Raw genomic sequence first — 19,355 nt, forward strand, 5'->3', positions numbered from 1 at the left:
TGCCCTTCACCCCGTGTTTCCATGGCGTCCATCCTTTACAGGTTAGCAGCCACAACAGGTGACAGAGCTACACGTGACCTCTCCTTTCCGTCCCGTTCGCTCCCTCTAAAGGACGGGTTCATGCGAATCCCTTTAGGGACAGTGGGGCTGGTCATGTGGGAGGATTTTGCTGCAGAACATTCCAGAAGCATTGCTAGTTCCTCTTCTAAAAGCCAGGGGCGGGAACATAGGGCTCTGAGAGAATTCAGTCCTCTCTGAGGAGTAACTAGTAAGCAGGCAGAAAGACATCACTGAAGGGTAAATTCAATACTGAAGACGGAAATAGCTTGAGGGGAAACGGTTCAATACTCCGTCTCAGGACACACCAAAACCCAAACCTAATAAATAAATGATTTCAGGCTTCGGATAGGTTATAAGAATACTCTGGGGGGGTTGGGGGGGGTAGAGTTGTCTCCGGGTTAAGAGCACTTGGTAGAGCTGGGTTCCCAGTGTCCACATCAGTTGGCACATGGCTGACTGTAATTCCAGCCCCGGGAATCTGATGCCCCCTTTGCCTCCACAGATGCCTATACTCATGTGCCTGCATCCATCACACCCCTCCCTCCTGTGCTACACACATACGCATAATTAAAAGTAAATCATTTTAAAAATGAACAGTAGACCAGATTGTCCAGACAGGGTGCCTAAGGACCCACCTATGTCTGCCCTCCTGACACTTGGATCACTAATTCCAACGAGGGTGCCTGCTCTTTAATTTTGACCTGCGCACAAGAGGTCAGACTCAGCCCTCAAGGTTGCACAGCAAGCCCTTCCTCCACCGAGCTGTCTCCCCAAGCCCCAGCCATCCTCCATGATCATTTTGTCAAGCCAGCTGGAAGTTGGAAAGCATCTCCACTTACCACTGTGCCATCCCGCATGACTGGATTAGTGGGAACCTGAAACCTGATCGGTCCCCTCTGGATCCAACTCTAGGACTGACGAGTTCCTACCTAACGGTTTCTAAAACAATGAACATGCGCTGTTTAAGTGCGCACCACATTCTGATGAGAAAGGGAGTCCCCTGTTACATCCGGTCTTCACAAATCAGGGTGAGAGTTACAAAGTGTGTTTGCTCAACATCTGCTCAGGGGTTGCCAGAGCCATAGTAGCCTGACAGACACTGGTAAAGATGTGCTTCTGTCTAAGGAAGGCCAAGATGGCGAACGGAAGCAAAACCGTCCAGAGTTTTCACAGCTGCCGTGCCTGCAGCTCAGCAAACACCCCTGTGTATAATTCTGGCTTACCGTGCCTTGGCTTTTTGATTCTTGCCCTGTGTTTTTATAATCAAAGTGAATTTTTGAGGCACACACAAACACACACACACACACACACACACACACACACACACACACACACACACCCCTCTCCCTCTTCCCACCTCCTTCTCCCTTGACCAAGCCAGCTCAGACAGTCAACTGGGTCTTAAGGGAGTGAGGGAGGATTAAAGAAAGAAAAAGACAATTAGACAACACTATAACATGACTCCAGCCAGTGCTGAGGCTGAAGCGGGTTTATTTTGTATCATTCTAAGCACATACAAAGAATATGGTCAGTCCCAAGGCATAAACAGTAGCAAGACATAAGCAAAGGTCCCATGGTTACTGTATTCAGGGTCTCAACAAGACCCATCAGGGTACAGAGAGCACAGTCTTCAGCTGTACTCCTCCTGAGCCCACTTCCTTGTCCTTGCCCAATGTCAAATTCTTACCAGTATCTGAGAAGGCGGCACCAAGAGCTCTCCACACTCCCTCTCCTTTCCGGACTCTGTCCACCTCTCTTTCTTTTTCTCCCAACATGAATTTTAAAGACAGACTCTCATACATGGCCATGGACCTTGAACTTCTCGTCTTCTTGCCTCTACCTCCCAACCACACTTTATGCAGTGCTGGGAACTGAACCCAGGGCTTTGTGCATGCTAGGCAAGCACTCTGCTGATATCTACCCCTGCCCCTTGTGTTGTCATAGTAGTCCATCTCCTGTAAGGTTTCCAAGTGTCTTCTGGGAAGCTGGTTGGCTGAGGCACCTTTGTCTACAGATCTTTTGTCTCAAGTGACCTTTCAGACACACCTGCTCCCTTCTGTGCTGTCTGACTCCCAGGCCTGTCTTGGGGCCAGGGTGGGGGACGGGACGGGATGTGACGCATCTTTAATGTTTTTAGAGAGGTTTGCAAGGAAGAATAATAAAGCGATTGGGCTTTTCAGTCAAGGCTTGAAGTGTGCAGCTCTCTCTCCATTCCTGGTTAGGAGGGGCTGAGAGTCTTCCTCAGCCCTAGATCTATATAAAGTGAGCAGACACAGGCCCACAGGCTTGGACCTGGGATTGCACTTGGCTTCCCAGCATGGAGGGGAATTGAAGGGATTGGGGGATCAAAGGACTTTGTTCTCTTTCTTGTTGGTTACTTCCTGGCTTACTGCTCAGGGCGTGGAGATCCAGCTCCAGGCAGGGGCTGTAACTGCTCGGTGTGCTTCCGAGTCAGAGCTGGATCTTCCCAGCCTGCTGGGCACGGAGTAGGCTTGGAAAAGGGAGTGCTGGGATAGCTCTGTTAGGACAGTGACTCAGGTGAGCCTGAATGAGCACCGAAACAAGACAGGTAACAGGAAAGCTGGAGTAGAAGGCAGTCGGTCCACGGTCCCTCTCTCATGTTCCAGAACATTCTCCTCCTCTCCCAAGATTCCTGGAAAGTGCTGTTGATAAGCACGTCCCACTGGAAATGATTAATGGTGATGCTCACTTTCTTGGCTTTCCTGGGCGCCTATTTCCCTTTTCTCCTCTTCTTCCACTCAGCGCCTGCCCTTTCTGTCTGTTCCCTTCTTCAGGTAAAGCTGCCCCACTGCCAGCCACTTCTATTTTATGGTTTTAAGGCAGGATAGAAATGCGATCATGCCCGTCTGTCAGTAAGACAGTTAGGAAAAGCTACAGGCTAACCTCGAGGTGTGATTCAGATGGGTGAGCTTTCTAATCAGTCAAAATGAAGTTCTTGAGTGGCAATTTTTCCATAAAGAAAGCAGTCAGCCAGGGTCTGGGAGATGGCTCTGTCAACAAAGTGCTTGTGGTGTAAGTGAGAGGACCCAAGGTCAGTCCTCAAACTCCTGTTAAAAAGAAAGGTGGGGGGAGCCTTGGTGCCATGCGGCTCATGCATTTGATTGAGGAGGTAGAAACAGGAGGAATCTGGGGCTGGCCCACCAGGCTAGATCAGTCAGCAAGTTCCAGGACCAATGAGAGAGACACATGGTCTCAAAAATACAAGGTGGCAGCGCCTGAGGACTGGGAGCCAGCGTTTTCCCCTGGTCTCTGCATGCACATGTGCACACCATTTCTGGTCTCTGCATGCATGTGTGCACACCATTTCTAGCTTCTGCATGCATGTGTGCACACCATTTCTAGCTTCTGCATGCATGTGTGCACACCATTTCTAGCTTCTGCATGCACGTTGCACACCATTTTAAGTCTCTGCATGCATGTGTGCACACCATTTCTAGCTTCTGCATGCACGTTGCACACCATTTTAAGTCTCTGCATGTATGTGTGCACACCATTTCCAGCCTCTGCATGCATGTGTGCGCACCATTTCCAGCCTCCGCATGCATGTGTGCACACCATTTCTAGCTTCTGTTTGCATGTGTGCACACCATTTAGGTTCCTCCTCCTCACATGTACAAGTTAGGCACCCTGGCTTTCTGCCTCAGATATGCCTCACACTTTTATCCACTTTGGCAGTTACAGCCTGACTCTGAAACCCCTAGATGGTTCACTGAACCTGAGAGACGAGGTCACTGTGAACCCCAGGTGAGGCTTCCTGGGGACATCTCTCGTCCCTCTGGGCAGAGGGCTGGTGGCACCCAGCACCCTGAGGCTCCTAGGAGACCCAGGACTGACTAAGGCATCTCAGCCAAACTTCTGTCTTTAAAACTGCATGTGGAGCCAGGTACCGTGGCACACGCCTGGGTTCCCCCACTTGGGAGACAGGAGGATTGTGAGTTTAAAACCAGCCTGGCCTCAGGAAAGGGAGAAGAAAGAGAAGGAAAAAGCAGTCTGCTCTTTCTCTGCTGGCCTGCAGAATCTCTGATACGTACCTGGTGCTTTTTGATCCACATTGTTTTGTTTTTTGTTTTTCCTACAAAAACCGCATTCCTCTTACCCTGCCTTCGAATTTTTGGAGAAACTATAAGCCACAAAGGTAGTTTGTGTTGTGTATGTCTTTGTTTTGTTTTTAACAAGCCTTTTAAACCTTTATTTTTCTACTTACCAAAGCCAGACTACACATGTGTATTGAATCGTTAGTGAGGCAGACTGGGCACACTTGAGCTCTCTGATCAGTAGACAAGGACTATTTTTGGCACTGCCATGTGTGGCTATTCCTGTGGGTATGTTATATCCATATGACTGTGCTGGGTATTGAACTCAGGACTTTACACTTGTTAGCAAGCACTTTTCTGTTGGCACCCTTCATAGTAGTATATTTCTCTACATGTCAATGGTTAGTTCAATCATTCTGACTTTGATGTGAGATATATAATTATGTTTAGAAAAATTATCATTAGTCCAGGGACCAGGTAAAACCAATAAGACAATAGCCCTGAGTGGACAATTTGAGTCCCCCAAATCTTAGGAATTAGGCTCTGGGGTGGCTCACTGGTAAATGTTCTGCCAAGCCAGATTGCCTGGTTTGGTCCCTGGGACCCACATGGTAGAAAGAGAGAACCAAACCCTGTAAATTGTCTTCTGACCATCATAGTACATGTGGGAGTGCACACTTGTGTATGTGTGTATATATATGTGCACACACATATAGAACTGCAGCTGTGTGTGCATACATTTAATGTAAAAACATCTCAGGAACTGTGATAAGCGATGCTTTAACTTGCCATATTTGGAGATGAAATTAATGCAAAACTAACAATGAACAAAATATCAAAATTTTACATAGAAAGGACCTCAGTCAGCTTGTGCTGCAGTTGCCAAGGCTGAATCAACAGACGAGTATATCTGGCAGTGCCGAAGTCTCGGCATCCAAGCCAGGCTCCAGCTGGTGGGGGTTCCCTTTCCCCACTGATGAGCACCGCCCTCCCCCACCACCCTCCCCCACCATGAGCGTCCACCTGCTGTGCTTGTGCAGTGAAAGCTCTGGTCTTTTTTTAAGACACTGATTCTGTTGGATGAAGGTCCTCGCTGATGATCCCATTCAACTCCAATTACTTCTAGAAAATTCTCACTCCAGATCTCGTTAGATTAGAGGTTAAGACACCAAAATCTGAATAGCCTGGGGATGTGAGCATTGAATCCCTGCAAACAGGATTCAGCGTGGGTGGGGGTGGGGGAGGGGACTAGGCAAGTGAGACTAAACCACGAGACGGACTGACTTTCTCCACACTCTGCCATATTTATTTATTCATTCACGTATTTGAAAAAGGTTTGTGCACATGAGCATTTTCCCTGCATGTATGCGTGGAAATCACACACATCCGTGGTGTCCATGGAAGTCAGAAGATGGCGTTGTAGCCTCTGGGGTTACAGATGGTTGGGAGCCACCATGTAGGTGCTGGAATTGAACCCAGGTCCTTTGCAAGAGCAGCCAGTGCTCTTAACTGCCGAGCCACCTCTCCAGCCCCATTTGCTCTCTTTTTAACACAGGGTCTCATGTAGCTCAGGATGGATTCAAACTCATCGTATAGCCAAGGATGGCCTTAAGCTTCTGGCCCTCCTTCCTACTCTATCTTGAGGTCTGGGACCACAGCAGTGGACCACCATGCCTGGCTTCTGTGGTGCTAGGAATTGAATCTGGGGCTTCCTGCCCACCAGACAAGCACTGTAAGCAACCAAACAGCATGGCTGATCCTGGCTTTTGAGTTAATAGCGTTATTGATAGTTAACAGTGTTACTGTATTGCATTGCTGTGAACTGACCCCCCAATGATCTCATCTTGCAAAACCAAAGCTCCGTTGCTGAGCCCTAACCCTCATGCCTCCCACCCACTCCCAGGCCCTAGCAACCGGGATTGCCCTTCCCACCCTTCTCTGGCCTGTATGAGTTTTGAGAGGCTGTAAAAGCTACTCAGGTGAAATTTACCTCTCTGAATGACTTTTAATGCTCATTTCTCAACCAACACATATGAAGCCAAGTATGTGCTCCGCCCAATCACAGTCTAGGTGCTGGGAACAGCTGGGAGCAAGGACAGTGCTGCCTCCGCCTCCCAGAAGCTGGGATTCTAGGGAAGAAAGAGGGGACAAGACTCCAGCGTGTACCCTGGCTGAGCCCAGACAGCAGTGGGTCCTCTGTGTGCCTGGGGTGAGCCCAGACAGCAGTGGGACCTCTGTGTGCCTGGGGTGAGCCCAGACGGCAGTGGGTCCTGTGCATGCCCTGGCTGAACCCTGACAGCAGTGGTCCTGTGATACAGTAAGCTGCAGTATGGCTCCCCATGACTTTGTGTTGCCCCTCACACTAGGGGCTCCACGGGAGCTCTGAGCGAGTGGTGCTTAGCTGACCTAACTCACCCTCCCCAGAATAGGTCTAGGGCAGCAGCATCTGGGAAGAAGGGATAGAATGTGCAAAGGCTCTGAGGTGGTAATGAACACAGCTTGATGTTAGCGAATCTGGAACATACAGGAGAGGAGGGGGAACCCGCCAGCTCTCGGGCTGAGAAGGCCTCGAGGTTTACATTTTACTACAGTTGGGGCCTAAGCAGCAAAGTTATGTAGTCTCCTACATATGTATGTATGGAGCATGGCACTGAGAAGAGAAATTTTGACATACAAGTGTGCTTGGTTGGATAATCCCACACTCAGCAACTCCCATATATGCACATATAGACTTATACAATACACATATACACATACAGACACATACACACATGCATACACTCACATAATACACATACACACATATACTCACATACACATATACTCACGTACACACACATATACACACATACACATATGCACATGCACACCCACATACACATTCTCTGTCTCTGTCTCTGTCTCTGTCTCTGTCTCTCTCTCTCTCTCTCTCTCTCTCACACACACACACACACACACACACACACACACACACACACAGACCCATTTTTGCTGCTATCTTATATCCACCAATCAGATCCTCCCAGATGCTAAAGCTTTAGTCCACTTCCGTACTTTTCTCCAAGCAAGTTCAGAAAGGACGCCGGCAGGCAGGATTGCTTTGAGAATTAAACACCTGAGACCCGAAGGATGAGTGAGCCCCTCCCCCAGCCTATCTTCCCTCCCATCGTGTACCCCTTCTCACAGGTGGAGAACTGTGAATCTCTAGGCCGGAAGACCCATTTATCCACCTTGCCAGATTGGGGTAAAGAAATCCACCTTTGGGGCTGGAGAGACGGCTCAGCCATTAAAGGCTAGGCTCACAACCCAAAATATAAGAAATCCACCTGTGATTATTCCCATTTTCATTAATAAGTTCATGATGGTGTGGTGGTGGTGGTGGTAGTACTAGTAGTAGTAGTAGTAGTAGTAGTAGTAGTAGTAGTAGTAGTAGTAGTAGTAGTAGATAATATACCATAAAATCATATTGGAGGAGAAACTCTCCCCCACCCCCATGGGAAGGAAGATCAGAAAAATGCTTTGGGCTTAGCAGGCTGCTACTTGTAAGAATTACTTCTTGCTAGAATGGACCAGGCATATTGGCCCTGCAGGATGGGCCTTCTTAATATCCACCGCAGCTGGCCACATCTGGCAACAGGAGCAGCTGTGTGTGCCCACCCTGTGAGCATCTTTCCTGAAGTGTGAATAGCAAACAGACCACATTTCGGGCAGCTTATATCTGATCACGTGACTTGGTCTTTACTGTGAAGTAGTATAAATTATTTTTGCAGGTTAAAAGTCTCCGTCACTATCTGGCGTCGGTAGAACTGTTCGGAGGTGACTCTGGTAAAGTGCTTGCCAGTGTGGCGTGAGGGCTGGGGTCTGAGCCAGACATCCATACAAAGAGCGGGGTGGGTGCTGTGGTGTGTATCTGTAATACCAGCCCCGAGGAGGCGGAGGCAGGTGGATTCCTGGTGCTCATTCAGTCGGCCTAGCTGAACTTGGTAAGCTTCAGGTCCCCTGAGAGGCCACAAAGAGGACAAAGTCAAAGTGAGAAAGATACTTGACAACTGTTTCTTCCCAGTCTGTGATGACCCTGGTCCTGATGCTGTAGGAAAATGTCTCTTATATGCAGTCAGGTACCTCCTTAGAAACAGACCCCGCCGTGTGTGTCCCGGGGCCCATGACACAAGGGTCCCCCCACATGACCAGTTGGATATTTCGCAGGCTCGTTGGAGACTCTCTAGCGTCACTTTAGCTCTTTATTTCAGAGTCCATCCTGGGATGGCATGGGCCCACGTCACAGTCCACAGACCAACTGAAAAATGGGACCCTCGGCTCTCTGCCCTCAGCCAGTGCCAACATAACCTGGGCGATTCTACCGAACTCGGCCGAAGAGGAGCACAGCTCACAGCCGGAGCCAGAGGTAAGCGGAGGCCTTTCCCAGCACACCCACTGCTTGTGTTAGTACTTGTCTAGGAAGCGAGTGAGTTCATTTATAGCCTGCTCCCTGCTTTAAGAGGAGGCATGGTATCAATAGCAAGAATCCCTTGGAGAGACAAAACTCAGCTCCCTACCTGCCTGGAGCTCCCCCTTGTCCTTCTGTCTGGCAGCTGCCCGGAGCCAGTTGCCATTCTACCAGTGAGGAGCCTCTGGTTTTGATTGAAATGAGCCTCATTTTAACTTAAAGTGGAAGAGAGAAATTCTAACAGACCCTAAAAGTGTCTAAACATGCCTATTGGCATAGTGGGAGCAATTGTATATCGTGCTGCTGCCCTGAATTATGGCTTCTCCATATGGTTCATGCTGTCCAAGCTCCTGCCTCACAAGCTTGACTCCTGCATGCGTCCAGCAGGCCAGGGATGAGATGTCCTCATTTGGCGTTGCGTGCAGCAGGGACAACGTCCCCTGCAGACGTTGGCCACCTGCCAGATCCTGCAGGTTGCAAGGACCTCTACTTCCCGTCTGCCCGCCACAGCTCTCGTTCCTAATTCTGCTTCTGAGTGGCCACTGGAAGGAGCTGTGTCCCTCTCGCCAAATTTGTTTTGTGTCAAGAATGGCACATATATGTATATGTATAGTTCGGTGTGCGCACGCATTCTCTTGAGATGACACCTTGAGTCAGGCTAAGGCCAGTTTTAACCACTAGGAATAGTTCTTAATCTCCATCGAAATAATTTTAGCCTGAAAACTGTGGGAGACTCACGGTATTCATTTGAAAGGGGCAAAAGTCCCGGGGCAGCGTTCTCCACAGGGTGGCTGTGGTGAACTGCTCCCGTACGAGCATCACCGTCTGATACCCTGTGGCAGTGATTTAGTGGTGTGGATTTTGCAGAGGAGGAGCCCTCTGCTAATGTATATCTCAGCCACTTCTTCCAGGTGCCCGAGCAGGGTTTGGAGGGAGTAGGGATGTGAACTTTGGCCTGTGACGCCGCAAGGAGTTTCAGGCTGAGACAGACATGCAGCTGATGTTGGGGGCTACAACCTGTGCTGGTGACTGTATTGGGAGCCCCGTGTCCTTCAGGAGACCGGGTGGACTGGTATTTGAGGGTGGGTGAATAACTACAAAAGCTCTTTTTAAACACAACGGGCTGGCCACGATGGTGCACACCTGTAGTCCCAATATTTGGGAGGCAGAGGCAGGCGGAGCAAAAGCTCGAGGGTTAACCTTGGCTACATAGCAAGTTCTGGACTAGCCTGGGCTACATGAGACCCTGACTCAGAAAGATAAAGGGTATGTTAATTAATTAGCCGTGAAGATGGCTCAGCGGATAAAATTACTTTCCATGCCGGGCTGACAGCTTGAGCCCAATCCCTGAACCATGTAGGTAAAGGTGAGAGAGGGTTAGCTCCACAGAGTTGTCCTCAGACCTCCACATGCTTAGTGTTACACAAAACAATGAATTAAGAGATACATACGTAACACATGCAATACCCTCCATTCACCCAGAGAACTGTGTGCTTAGGGCTGTGTCGCACCACAGTATGCACCCAAAGCTTTACTCCGAAGGGAAGTCAGAAGGGTAGAGTTATTAGTCCTTGGCGACCATTTTAAAACTGACTTTTGTAGTTAAAAAAAAAAAAGTTACCTTCATTCACCGTGTGTGAGAGAGGTCGTGTGTGTGAGCACACTCGTGTGCGAATGCTGCAGTGCACGCGCGGGGTTATTTCCTTCCTTCCACCATGTGGGTCCCAGGGGTTTACCTTGGGTCGTCTGGGTTGTCGGCAGCCACTGAGTCACCCTTCCGTTCCCATAATCCTTTGCTTTTGTATTCTCATTCCCAGCTGCATCCTCAGGTTCTCAGAGACTAGAGCCTAGTAAATCCCAGGGAGGTCTGGGGCATCCATTTTTGTCGTATGGGTCCCCTGTATGTTTGTTCTTCCTTTCCCAGGTAGCCGTGTCCCCTGCCCTCTAAAGGTAGAGGCCGGCCTGGTGTTTTTACTTAAGGTTGTAGGCCGCTTTACGCCACCCATCAGTAGCACGGACAGAAGATAGTACGCTTTGTTCCTGCTCCTGAGGCTGGTGGGATGTCCACCACCGAGCCTGACGACCTGAGTTCATCCCAGGACCAGATGAATGGAGAGAACCAACTCTTCCAAGTTGTACTCCGACCTCCACATGGAACGGACAGCATTTTTGAAAGATGAAATAAAGGGTGTATATGTGTGTGTGAGTAGGCTCTCACGCGTGCGTGTGCCTGAGGACGCCAGCAGAGGGTGTCAGATCCCCTTGGAGCCGGAGTTACAGGTAGTTGTGAGTCCCCTGACGTGGATGCTGGGGCCTGAATGCTAGTCCTCTGAGGGAGCCATCTCGCCAGCTGTGCAATTAAATACATACATACATACATACATACATACATACATACATACATATATATTGTAAATATATTGTTGTAAAAATATAATAAAAAACTGTCTTTTATCCCCCACTGATCTGTCACTGCAGTGCCTCAAGACATCTGGTAGATATCTCAGTCAGCAACGCCTCTCACCCGCTGTGCGCCATCCCATATCACACTGCCGAAGGCCTCTCTCTGAGCTCTCTACCCATCCAGTTCCCAAGGCAGGTTTCCATGCCAGAAACACACATCCCAACTCCAGGGTGTCCCGCACACTCTCCCAAATTCACATAACACAATAACCTCTGATCCAATTGATAAGATATGATTGCCCACTTAAACATACACAGCCCTGTACACATCCATCCCTTAAGAACATTCATAACAACCTGTAAATACACAGAGTGGAGTCTTAGCGTCAGCCTCCATGTTGTCTCTGTGACTTCTCTGCAGTCTCCTGTCTGTTCCTGCAGTCCCTCCAGTCTCCTCCCCTTCCCTCAAACTTTTCTCCTGCCCATCCTTCTCGGCCAAAGACAAGCCTCACTCTATCTTGTACCTGCCTCCCCTGTGACGCAGCCCACATTATATACATATACAAAAAAATACTAAGTTCAGCTTAAAAAAATCATCTGAAAATTAACGTGAATGAGCTGTTGATTTCTGGCTGTCCTGTTGCCTTCATCCTTTTGTAAGATTGATGTACAACACAGTCATGTGACCCCCTCGAATCGAGACTTGTGGTGGTGGGGTGGGGTGGTGATGGCTTTTAGAGAGAGGAGAATCAAAGTTCTCTTGTAAAGGCTCCCTCGTTTTTCCTCAGTGACAGCCCTGGCAGATAATCCTCAACATCCTTCCCTCCCGTCCCCCCACTTACTAGTCGAAGCAGCTAGCAAGGCCCACCTAATAGTTCTCCAGTCTGATGAATCACAGTGTGGCCACTGCCTCTTCCTATACAAGCAGGAGAAACCAACTGCAGGAGGAGTGAAGGGGAGTTTCTCAAGGCTGGACGCGCCTTTGGCTCCTTGTCTGTGTTGGTATAGAGCACTTCCGTGAGTGGTCCTCGATGAAGAACTAATTTAAGCGGCTGGGGAGATGATTCACTTGGTAATGTGGTGGTCACTCAAGCACGAGGACCTGCGTTTGAGTCCCCAGCACCCGTGTGAAAGCTGGCATGGTGGTGCACGTCTGTATTTCCAGTGCTGGGAGGTTGGAGACTGGAGGGGGATCCCTGGGGTTCGCTGGCCAGCCTGTGTAACATGCGTGTGCCCAAGGTCCAGTGAGAGACTGGCTCAAAAAAAAAATGAGGTGGACAACACCAGGGGAGGACACCCAACACCAGTCTCTGGTGTCCTCGTGTGTGTGTGCATGCAGGAACACACGCCACGCTCCAGAACACTGTTTAAAGATTGTAGCTATTGTGCGTTAGCTTAAGGGAAGGCATCTTCTTGATTATGGCTTGGGTCATCCAGTCTGGTTTCTGGCTCACTGTAAAACAACTTAGATATGGAGAAAACAGATGCATTTTCTTTTTTTACATTTATTTAGTGTATGTTGGGGGGAGAGGGGACACAGGCTGTGTGTAAGGTAAGAGGATGGTTTGCGGTGGTCAGATCTCTCGTACTGCCATATGGGTCCAGGGATTCGAACTCAGGGCATCAGGCTTTACGACAAGCACCCTTATTACCCTCTGAACCATTGTGCTGACCCACACATGTATTTTCAAGTTTAGTTTGCCTACTTCCCAGCAGAACCAAAGCTCAAGGAAGGGCATGTGTCAAACCCAAGCTCTAGAAGGGAGTGTGGTGGGTTATGTTTTGTAACCCTATTTGAAATTCAGATTTAGTTCGTAGAAGGTTTTATTCTGCCCCCTGTATCTAGAAACTTACCTTTTAGGACGGGCGGGAGATGCTGGGGCACTTTGCCTTTGCTCTGTCTGTGGCTTACTTTTCCCTGGGTGGATGGAACGAGACAGCTGTACGCCCAGACAGGGACAGATGGCGGAAGTGATTCCATCCGGGAATTTAATGAACCGGATTTTACTGGGGTTACTTACAGAGCAACGCCTGAAGGGCCCCTTCATCGTCTCAGCTCTAGTCGGTTCTGCAAGGTGGTCCTACCGTGTGTTTCCAGAACTGTGTGAAATCTCCTGTGTGTGGCAGGGTACTCCTGGCTGCCACCAGACTTCAGCCTCTCCCTTCCTACAGACTTTTGGGAGGAATTCCAGTTCCTTGGGGTCCTTTGTGTAGATGATAATCTGGCCGAGGGGAAGGAAGGGCACCTGTCTCTTTAGAAAACCATCCCCAGCAGTTGTGGTGATTAAATCATCTCTCTTCACTTTTTGAAATTTAGGTTTTGGATAAGGAACAGAAAGGTAAATAAAACCAAGCCTTTGGGGTTTGAATATTCCGACGCCACATTTTAAACAACCATTATTAAGCTCATACTTCATGCGTAAGCAATACGTTTCCTCATCCCCTTCTGCCAACTGAGTGGCTTTGGTTTGTATAAACCCACGTCTCTACTGCAGACGGATTTCAGCTCTTGGTTCCAGTCCTAAGCACTGAGCAGCAGTGAAAAGCACAGGATATGAGGGCGTTTGTCTCCGTGTCTTTTTGTCTCAGTCCATTTGGCAGCATGAAGACTGCCGTTGATGCACAGAATTATCTGGTTGGTTAACAGATCTGAAAATCATTAATGGGGAAAAAAAAAGAGCCAACTTCCCAGTGACATTTCCACGTTGATGCTCGTGTGGGACTCGTTATAGCATATCCATGCCAGGTGGGCAGGTGGTACTATATAAATCATAAGATTTTTTCCTTACCCTACATATTAGCAACGTTAACTATTGAGCTCAGGGTCAGTAAGGTGACTCAGCAGGGAAAGGCGCTTCCTGCAAAAGCCGGTGACCAGAGTGTGACTCTCCGAACCAATGGCGGAAGAGAAAAGGTGACCATGGAACTTTCTCTCTGACCCCAGCTCCTGCGCCCGCACCAACATATGCGCAAGATCACAGTAAATCATTGAAAGTGAGAGTCTGGTTCTAGAGATATAGTTTAGCGGTTAAGAGCCCTTGCTACATGAAGAACTGAGTTTGAATCCCAGCTCTGTCATAGCAAGGCACACCTTTAGCCCAGTGACGGGTGAGGGAAGAACTCTGGAGCCTGTTGGCAGCCAGCCCAGCTGAGACACATCACAATAGTTTTAGGGAGAGACCCTGCCTCAAAGGAATAGGGTGGAACGTGATGGGGACACCTGATACCTTCTGCACACAGACCACATACGGGATCACACACCACCTAACACACAACACATACAGGCCCACATAACACATAACACACATGGACCCACACACCATATATGAGACCACACAACACACACCATACAACACACACACACAGGCCCACACTATACACAGACCCACAGACCACATGCCACACACAGGCCCATACACCACACATATAGATGTGACATTTTATAATAAGATGCTATCTACCAGGACTTAATTACTGTTGATTAACAACTTCAACATCCAATAGCAGAAGCAGGCCCTCTTAACTCTGTCAGAATATAAGTCTATTTCTTACGGACTAAAGGTTAGAAACCACACAAAACTTCCTCCGCATACTGGGCTGAGTTTTTTAAATTTTAACCCTTTGAATATACATTTTAAGTTTTCCAAGCAAAAAGCATTGCAGAAGTTGATGGGAATCATTATTTTTAAAAATGTATTCACTCTTTCACTGTAGAGAATTGATTCTCTTTTCTTGGTAGCGTCAATGACCCGGACCTTTTCCTTTGCATACAGAGTCCTACCAAAGCTGACCCGGCTGCTTCTGGCTGCTGGTCAGAGTTAGCACCCATCACAAAGAGGAAATACCCCACGATGTAAAGATCTTTGACAAACATATCCACTCATGATTTGATGTGCATCGTAGCTTTAATGATACAGCCTTATGTTGGGGCTAGAGAAAACTCGGTGGTTGTTCTTGCAGAGGACCTGGGTTCCATCCCCAGTACTCATATCGGGAAGCTCACAAGCACCTGTAACTCTAGCTCCAGGGGATCAGATACCCTTTCTGGCCTCTGAAGGTGCTTGTTCTCATATGCACATAGACACACACACACACACACACACACACACACACACACACACACACACACACACACACACGTGCCCATGAATTAAATACAGCTCTAAATGTTTATAATTAGAAGCATAAAAGTATTCCTAGAAAAGCAACAATCTAATAAAATGAGTTTTTAAAAGAATAAGGTCTCACTGTGGTAACCTGGGTAGCATGGCACTAGGTTGGCATCAGACTCAGACTTTTCTGTCTCTGTCTCTTAACTGGCTATCCTTTGAACTCACTCTGTAGATCAGGCAACATCAAACTCTCAGAGATCCACCTGCCTCTGCCTCCCAAGTGCTGGGATTAAAGGGGTGCCCCATCACATCTGGATCATAAAAGAATTTTTAATGAATACCATTTTCAGGCATTTTGATTTTATGTGTATAATTATATATTGAGTTACTTGTATCTCAGAAAACTTATTCTTGGCAACCTCCATATATCAAGAAAATGTTACAAAGCAATTATAAAAGGATTCTTTGTATTACTTTCCCAAATGTACTTAAAATCATACATCTTGATTAGCATAAAGTATTTTTATGTCTTGTTTTCTATTGCCCTTGAATACTAAGGGAAAATGTAAAAACTTAATTTCTTTTTAGAATCTGTTTTAGAAGAAAATCCTTACCAAAATTTATGTAGCAAATAAAAATTTTTGTTACTTAACCAACTTTTATCGTGTGCCTTAATGAATACCGTTTTACGTAAACACTAAGTGTACTTTGAAGTCTTTAGTTGCGATGTTTATTGTCCCTCTAGAGGACTTCCTTGAGAAGATCAGATATCCCTTAATGGTGTGTTCAGAACATTTTAATGTTCTGTGAAGCACATTCAGTGTGCTCGATATTTCATTTTAATAGATTTTAAGAAGTTTAAGAGTATGGAAGTTTATATTGCAAGAAAGTATAGCTCTGTGATGTCTATGAAGCTATAAGTCCAAATTATCTTTATGACAAAGGGAAGTTAAGCCCCTCCGTTTTCATGCTGTGCTGTAAATCGTGTTCCTGGGTTTTAAACCGGCCTACCTGCTGGAGCTGGGGAGATGGATCAGTGGGGTAAAGGTACTTGCTGTGAAGCCCGATGACCGGAGTTCAATCCCCAGTCTTCCGGAAAGTCGACCCCTTATCTCTGAATGGCAGCATCGCATGCCTGTGGCCCACTCGAATACACACAAGATAAATAAATCTTGGGCTAGGTGTGGTGGCGCACGCTTTTAATCTCAGCACTTGGGAAGCAGAGGCAGGTGGATCTCTGTGAATTTGATAGCCTGGTCCACACAGTGAGTTCCGGGCCAGCCAGTAAGACCCTGTTTCAAAAGTGTTCTTAATTAAAGTTCATAAAACACTCAGATGGCTTCTCGGGTTCAGTTGCCGTGATTCCAGTCCCTGCGTCTCATTCAGGCTTGGGCAAGGTGAGGACCTTAACCCGTTTCTCTAGGAGACGGTGTGAGGAGAGAGAGGACTAGAGTTGAAATTTTTTTATAAGCTTACATGTGCAGACATCCACACAAAAATGTTTCAGTAGACATTCCAATAATTGCAATGTTAAGCTAAGCTGAGGCAGAGGAAGGGCGATCACCTTACGTTTATGACCAGCCTGGGCTCCAAAAAATAAAATAATCTCTGTATGTAATAAAATAGTCAGAAACACAGACCAACAGGCTAACATGCAGTAACATGTGAGAACAGCTATGAATGTCTTAAGGCTGTGATAGCACGAGGGCAATCTTCCGAGGAGCCTCACGAACTTGGTGCACTCCATGCTTACACAGACTACAGAGGAGAGGGCTCCAAGAACACACTCCAGTTGAAATGCAGACAGACACACTCCCTGGGCATTGATCCCTTAGCCTTCATCCCACGGTGTCGGTAGACACTGGAATCGGACTGCTCTGCGTTCAGAGAAAGACCCAGCCACAATGAAGCAGGAAGCAGATAAGACTGGAGATTCGACTTATGCCCGGGCTAAGGGCACTGGCTGCTCCTACAGAGGACCCAGGTTCAATCCCCAGCACCCATGTGGTGACTATCAACCACCTGTAACTCCAGTTCCTGGGGATCTTCTGCCCACCGTGGGTACTGGGTACGCCCAAGGCATGCATGCTGACAAAACACACATATAAAGTAAATAAATTAGGGAAAGGTTGAAGGAGACACCCAATGTCTAGACCAAAGGAGTTAATTACAAAACTAGAGTAATTTATAGATAAGACGGGGTCAAATTAAAGGTCCCCAGCTTTTTTTTTTTTTTTTTCTTTAGCCAATTCACCAATAACGTTTTATGGTTTTTCCCTGAAAAGGGGAGAAAAGTGAAGGTGACCAGGGTGATATAAGTCCCGCAGCACCAAGGTTTTCCAGGTGTCTCCTCGGCAGTGCTCGGTCACCACAGGGAGCCTCTCAACTGCCGCCCAGAGAGCCATGGTTCCTTGGGGAAAAACGGAGAGAACCAGCCTCACCCTGAGTGCTTGCCCTCAGCTGACCCACTGAAGCTGGGCATCCAGGCTCATCAGTGCCACCTTTGGCTTCCCTGTATTCCCAAGTGAAATTGGGGAATAGAATTTGGTAAAGAAAAGTGGACCAGCTTATGGTTTGGCCTGGGTCAGCCTTACAATTTATTTATTAGACATTTATCCTTTTGTTGATGGTTGCGTGTATGGGGACAGGGTCGTGCACAAGCATTCAGGTTGTCCACAGAGGCCAGAGGGTAGCTCTTCAGAGTTGGGGTTACAGGTCGTGTAAACTTCCATGTGGGTGCTGGGAGCTGAACTCAAGTCCTTTGGACGAGCAACCAATGTTAAGCCTTCTTTCCAGTCTTACAGTTTACGGGGCACTGTCAGCCAGAGGCCAGCGGACTTCTCTGTGTGGCAGCTCATTTGGTCCTCTCCCATGAGAAGGCAGGAAAGGACCCTGGCACTCAATATCCCTTGTCTCCAATCTCAACAGCCCCTGCACTCTGAATACTGAGTCTCTCTTTAGGATTTCACGTATCCCCTTTGCCACCCGCTCTCACCCGAGCCTGATCTCTCTCCCAGCATGGGCTCAATTTATCCATTCAGTTATCCATTCAGTAAATCGGGGAATGGCTTGCAGACTTTATTTTTGTAGGACTGGGGATTGAGTCCAGGGCCTCGTACATACCTGAGTACTCTGGCTCCGAGCTTCACTTCAAAGTCCATATATAGTCAACCTTTGAAAGCATCCTCAATGCCAGTCTGTAGGCCCATAATCCCGGCTACTCAGGAGGCCTAGGCAGGAACATCGGGCCAGTCCGGGTTACAGAATGAGTTTAAGGACAGCCTAAGAACTTAGTGAGAGCCTATCTCAAAATAAAGGACAAAAAGTAGCATACAGCTTGGGGGTGGAACATTTGCCAAGTGCAGGTAAGGCCCTGGGTTCAAACCCAAGAACTGAAAAGCGAGATTTTTTTTCAACCCCCCCCCATAAATAATATAAAGAGAAACAATAAAGGGTAGCATTGCATCAGTTTTGAGGGACAAATATCAGGCGCTCACATTTTAGCATTAGGAGATCAGTAAAGACAGTGTAGCCAAGGATGGCCCTGACCTTGTGAGTCTACTGTTTCGTGTAGGACGACAATCGAACACCAGGGTAGCGTGCTGGGGGCGGGAGCCCAGGCCCTCACGCACACCAGGCGAGCATTTTGCCCATAGAGCAAACCCAGGCCTGCAGGACTTGTCGATTGGCATGAGTCTCTTACCTATGGGCGTGGCTGCGCTCCCCGCTATTGCTTTAGGAGACTGCTCTCCGTTCATGCTTCACCTTCCTCTCTGCTCTCACTTCTTCCTTCCTTCCTTTCTGTATGCCGAGATGGTGTCTGCCCTCTTGGCCAGGCATTGCTTTAACCAGAGGAATGGAGCATGATGGGGGGTTCTAAATCGCTCCGTGGCTGGCGGCATGTATCTGGGGGACTTGATGGAGTTTAGTGCTGGGTCAAGAGTATCTTTGGGGAGTGTTTGCCGTGTCACCTCTCTGTGCCCCCTACCCCTTGGGACAGTGTGGCTTTGTGACGTAAGCACCCATCAGAGTGCTGGGAACACAGTCACCTTGGATTTTGTCCATTGTGAGCCGTTGCCTCAGGAAAAGCCAGGCACTGAGGAGAACAATTTCTGCCCCCTGGCTGCTGTCCCCAGAGGAGTAAGCGCTCTAAGGCTGGTGAATGACAAGGGCTTTTCAGTTGCCCACTGTTGTGTATGGTGTCTCCCCCTTTCTCCGCTCTCCCCTTTGTCTCCACCTCAGTCCTGTGGCCTGGAACACAGCTGTGAACAAGAAGGG

General features: G+C 48.1%; 1 protein-coding gene across 2 annotated transcripts in view; it reads left to right on the forward strand.

Annotated features, from left to right (window-relative positions):
• The window catches only part of Osbpl10 (oxysterol binding protein like 10), a 247,782-nt gene that overhangs the window by 185,062 nt on the left and 43,365 nt on the right, over positions 1-19,355 (forward strand). For both annotated transcript variants that reach the window (XM_032911026.1, XM_032911025.1), the window contains one exon: positions 8,366-8,520. In XM_032911026.1, coding sequence (XP_032766917.1) covers positions 8,366-8,520 — 155 coding nt within the window. The remainder of the gene's footprint in view (positions 1-8,365; positions 8,521-19,355) is intronic.

This window comes from Rattus rattus, chromosome 8 (assembly GCF_011064425.1).
Source record: "Rattus rattus isolate New Zealand chromosome 8, Rrattus_CSIRO_v1, whole genome shotgun sequence".
Classification (NCBI taxonomy): domain Eukaryota; kingdom Metazoa; phylum Chordata; class Mammalia; order Rodentia; family Muridae; genus Rattus; species Rattus rattus.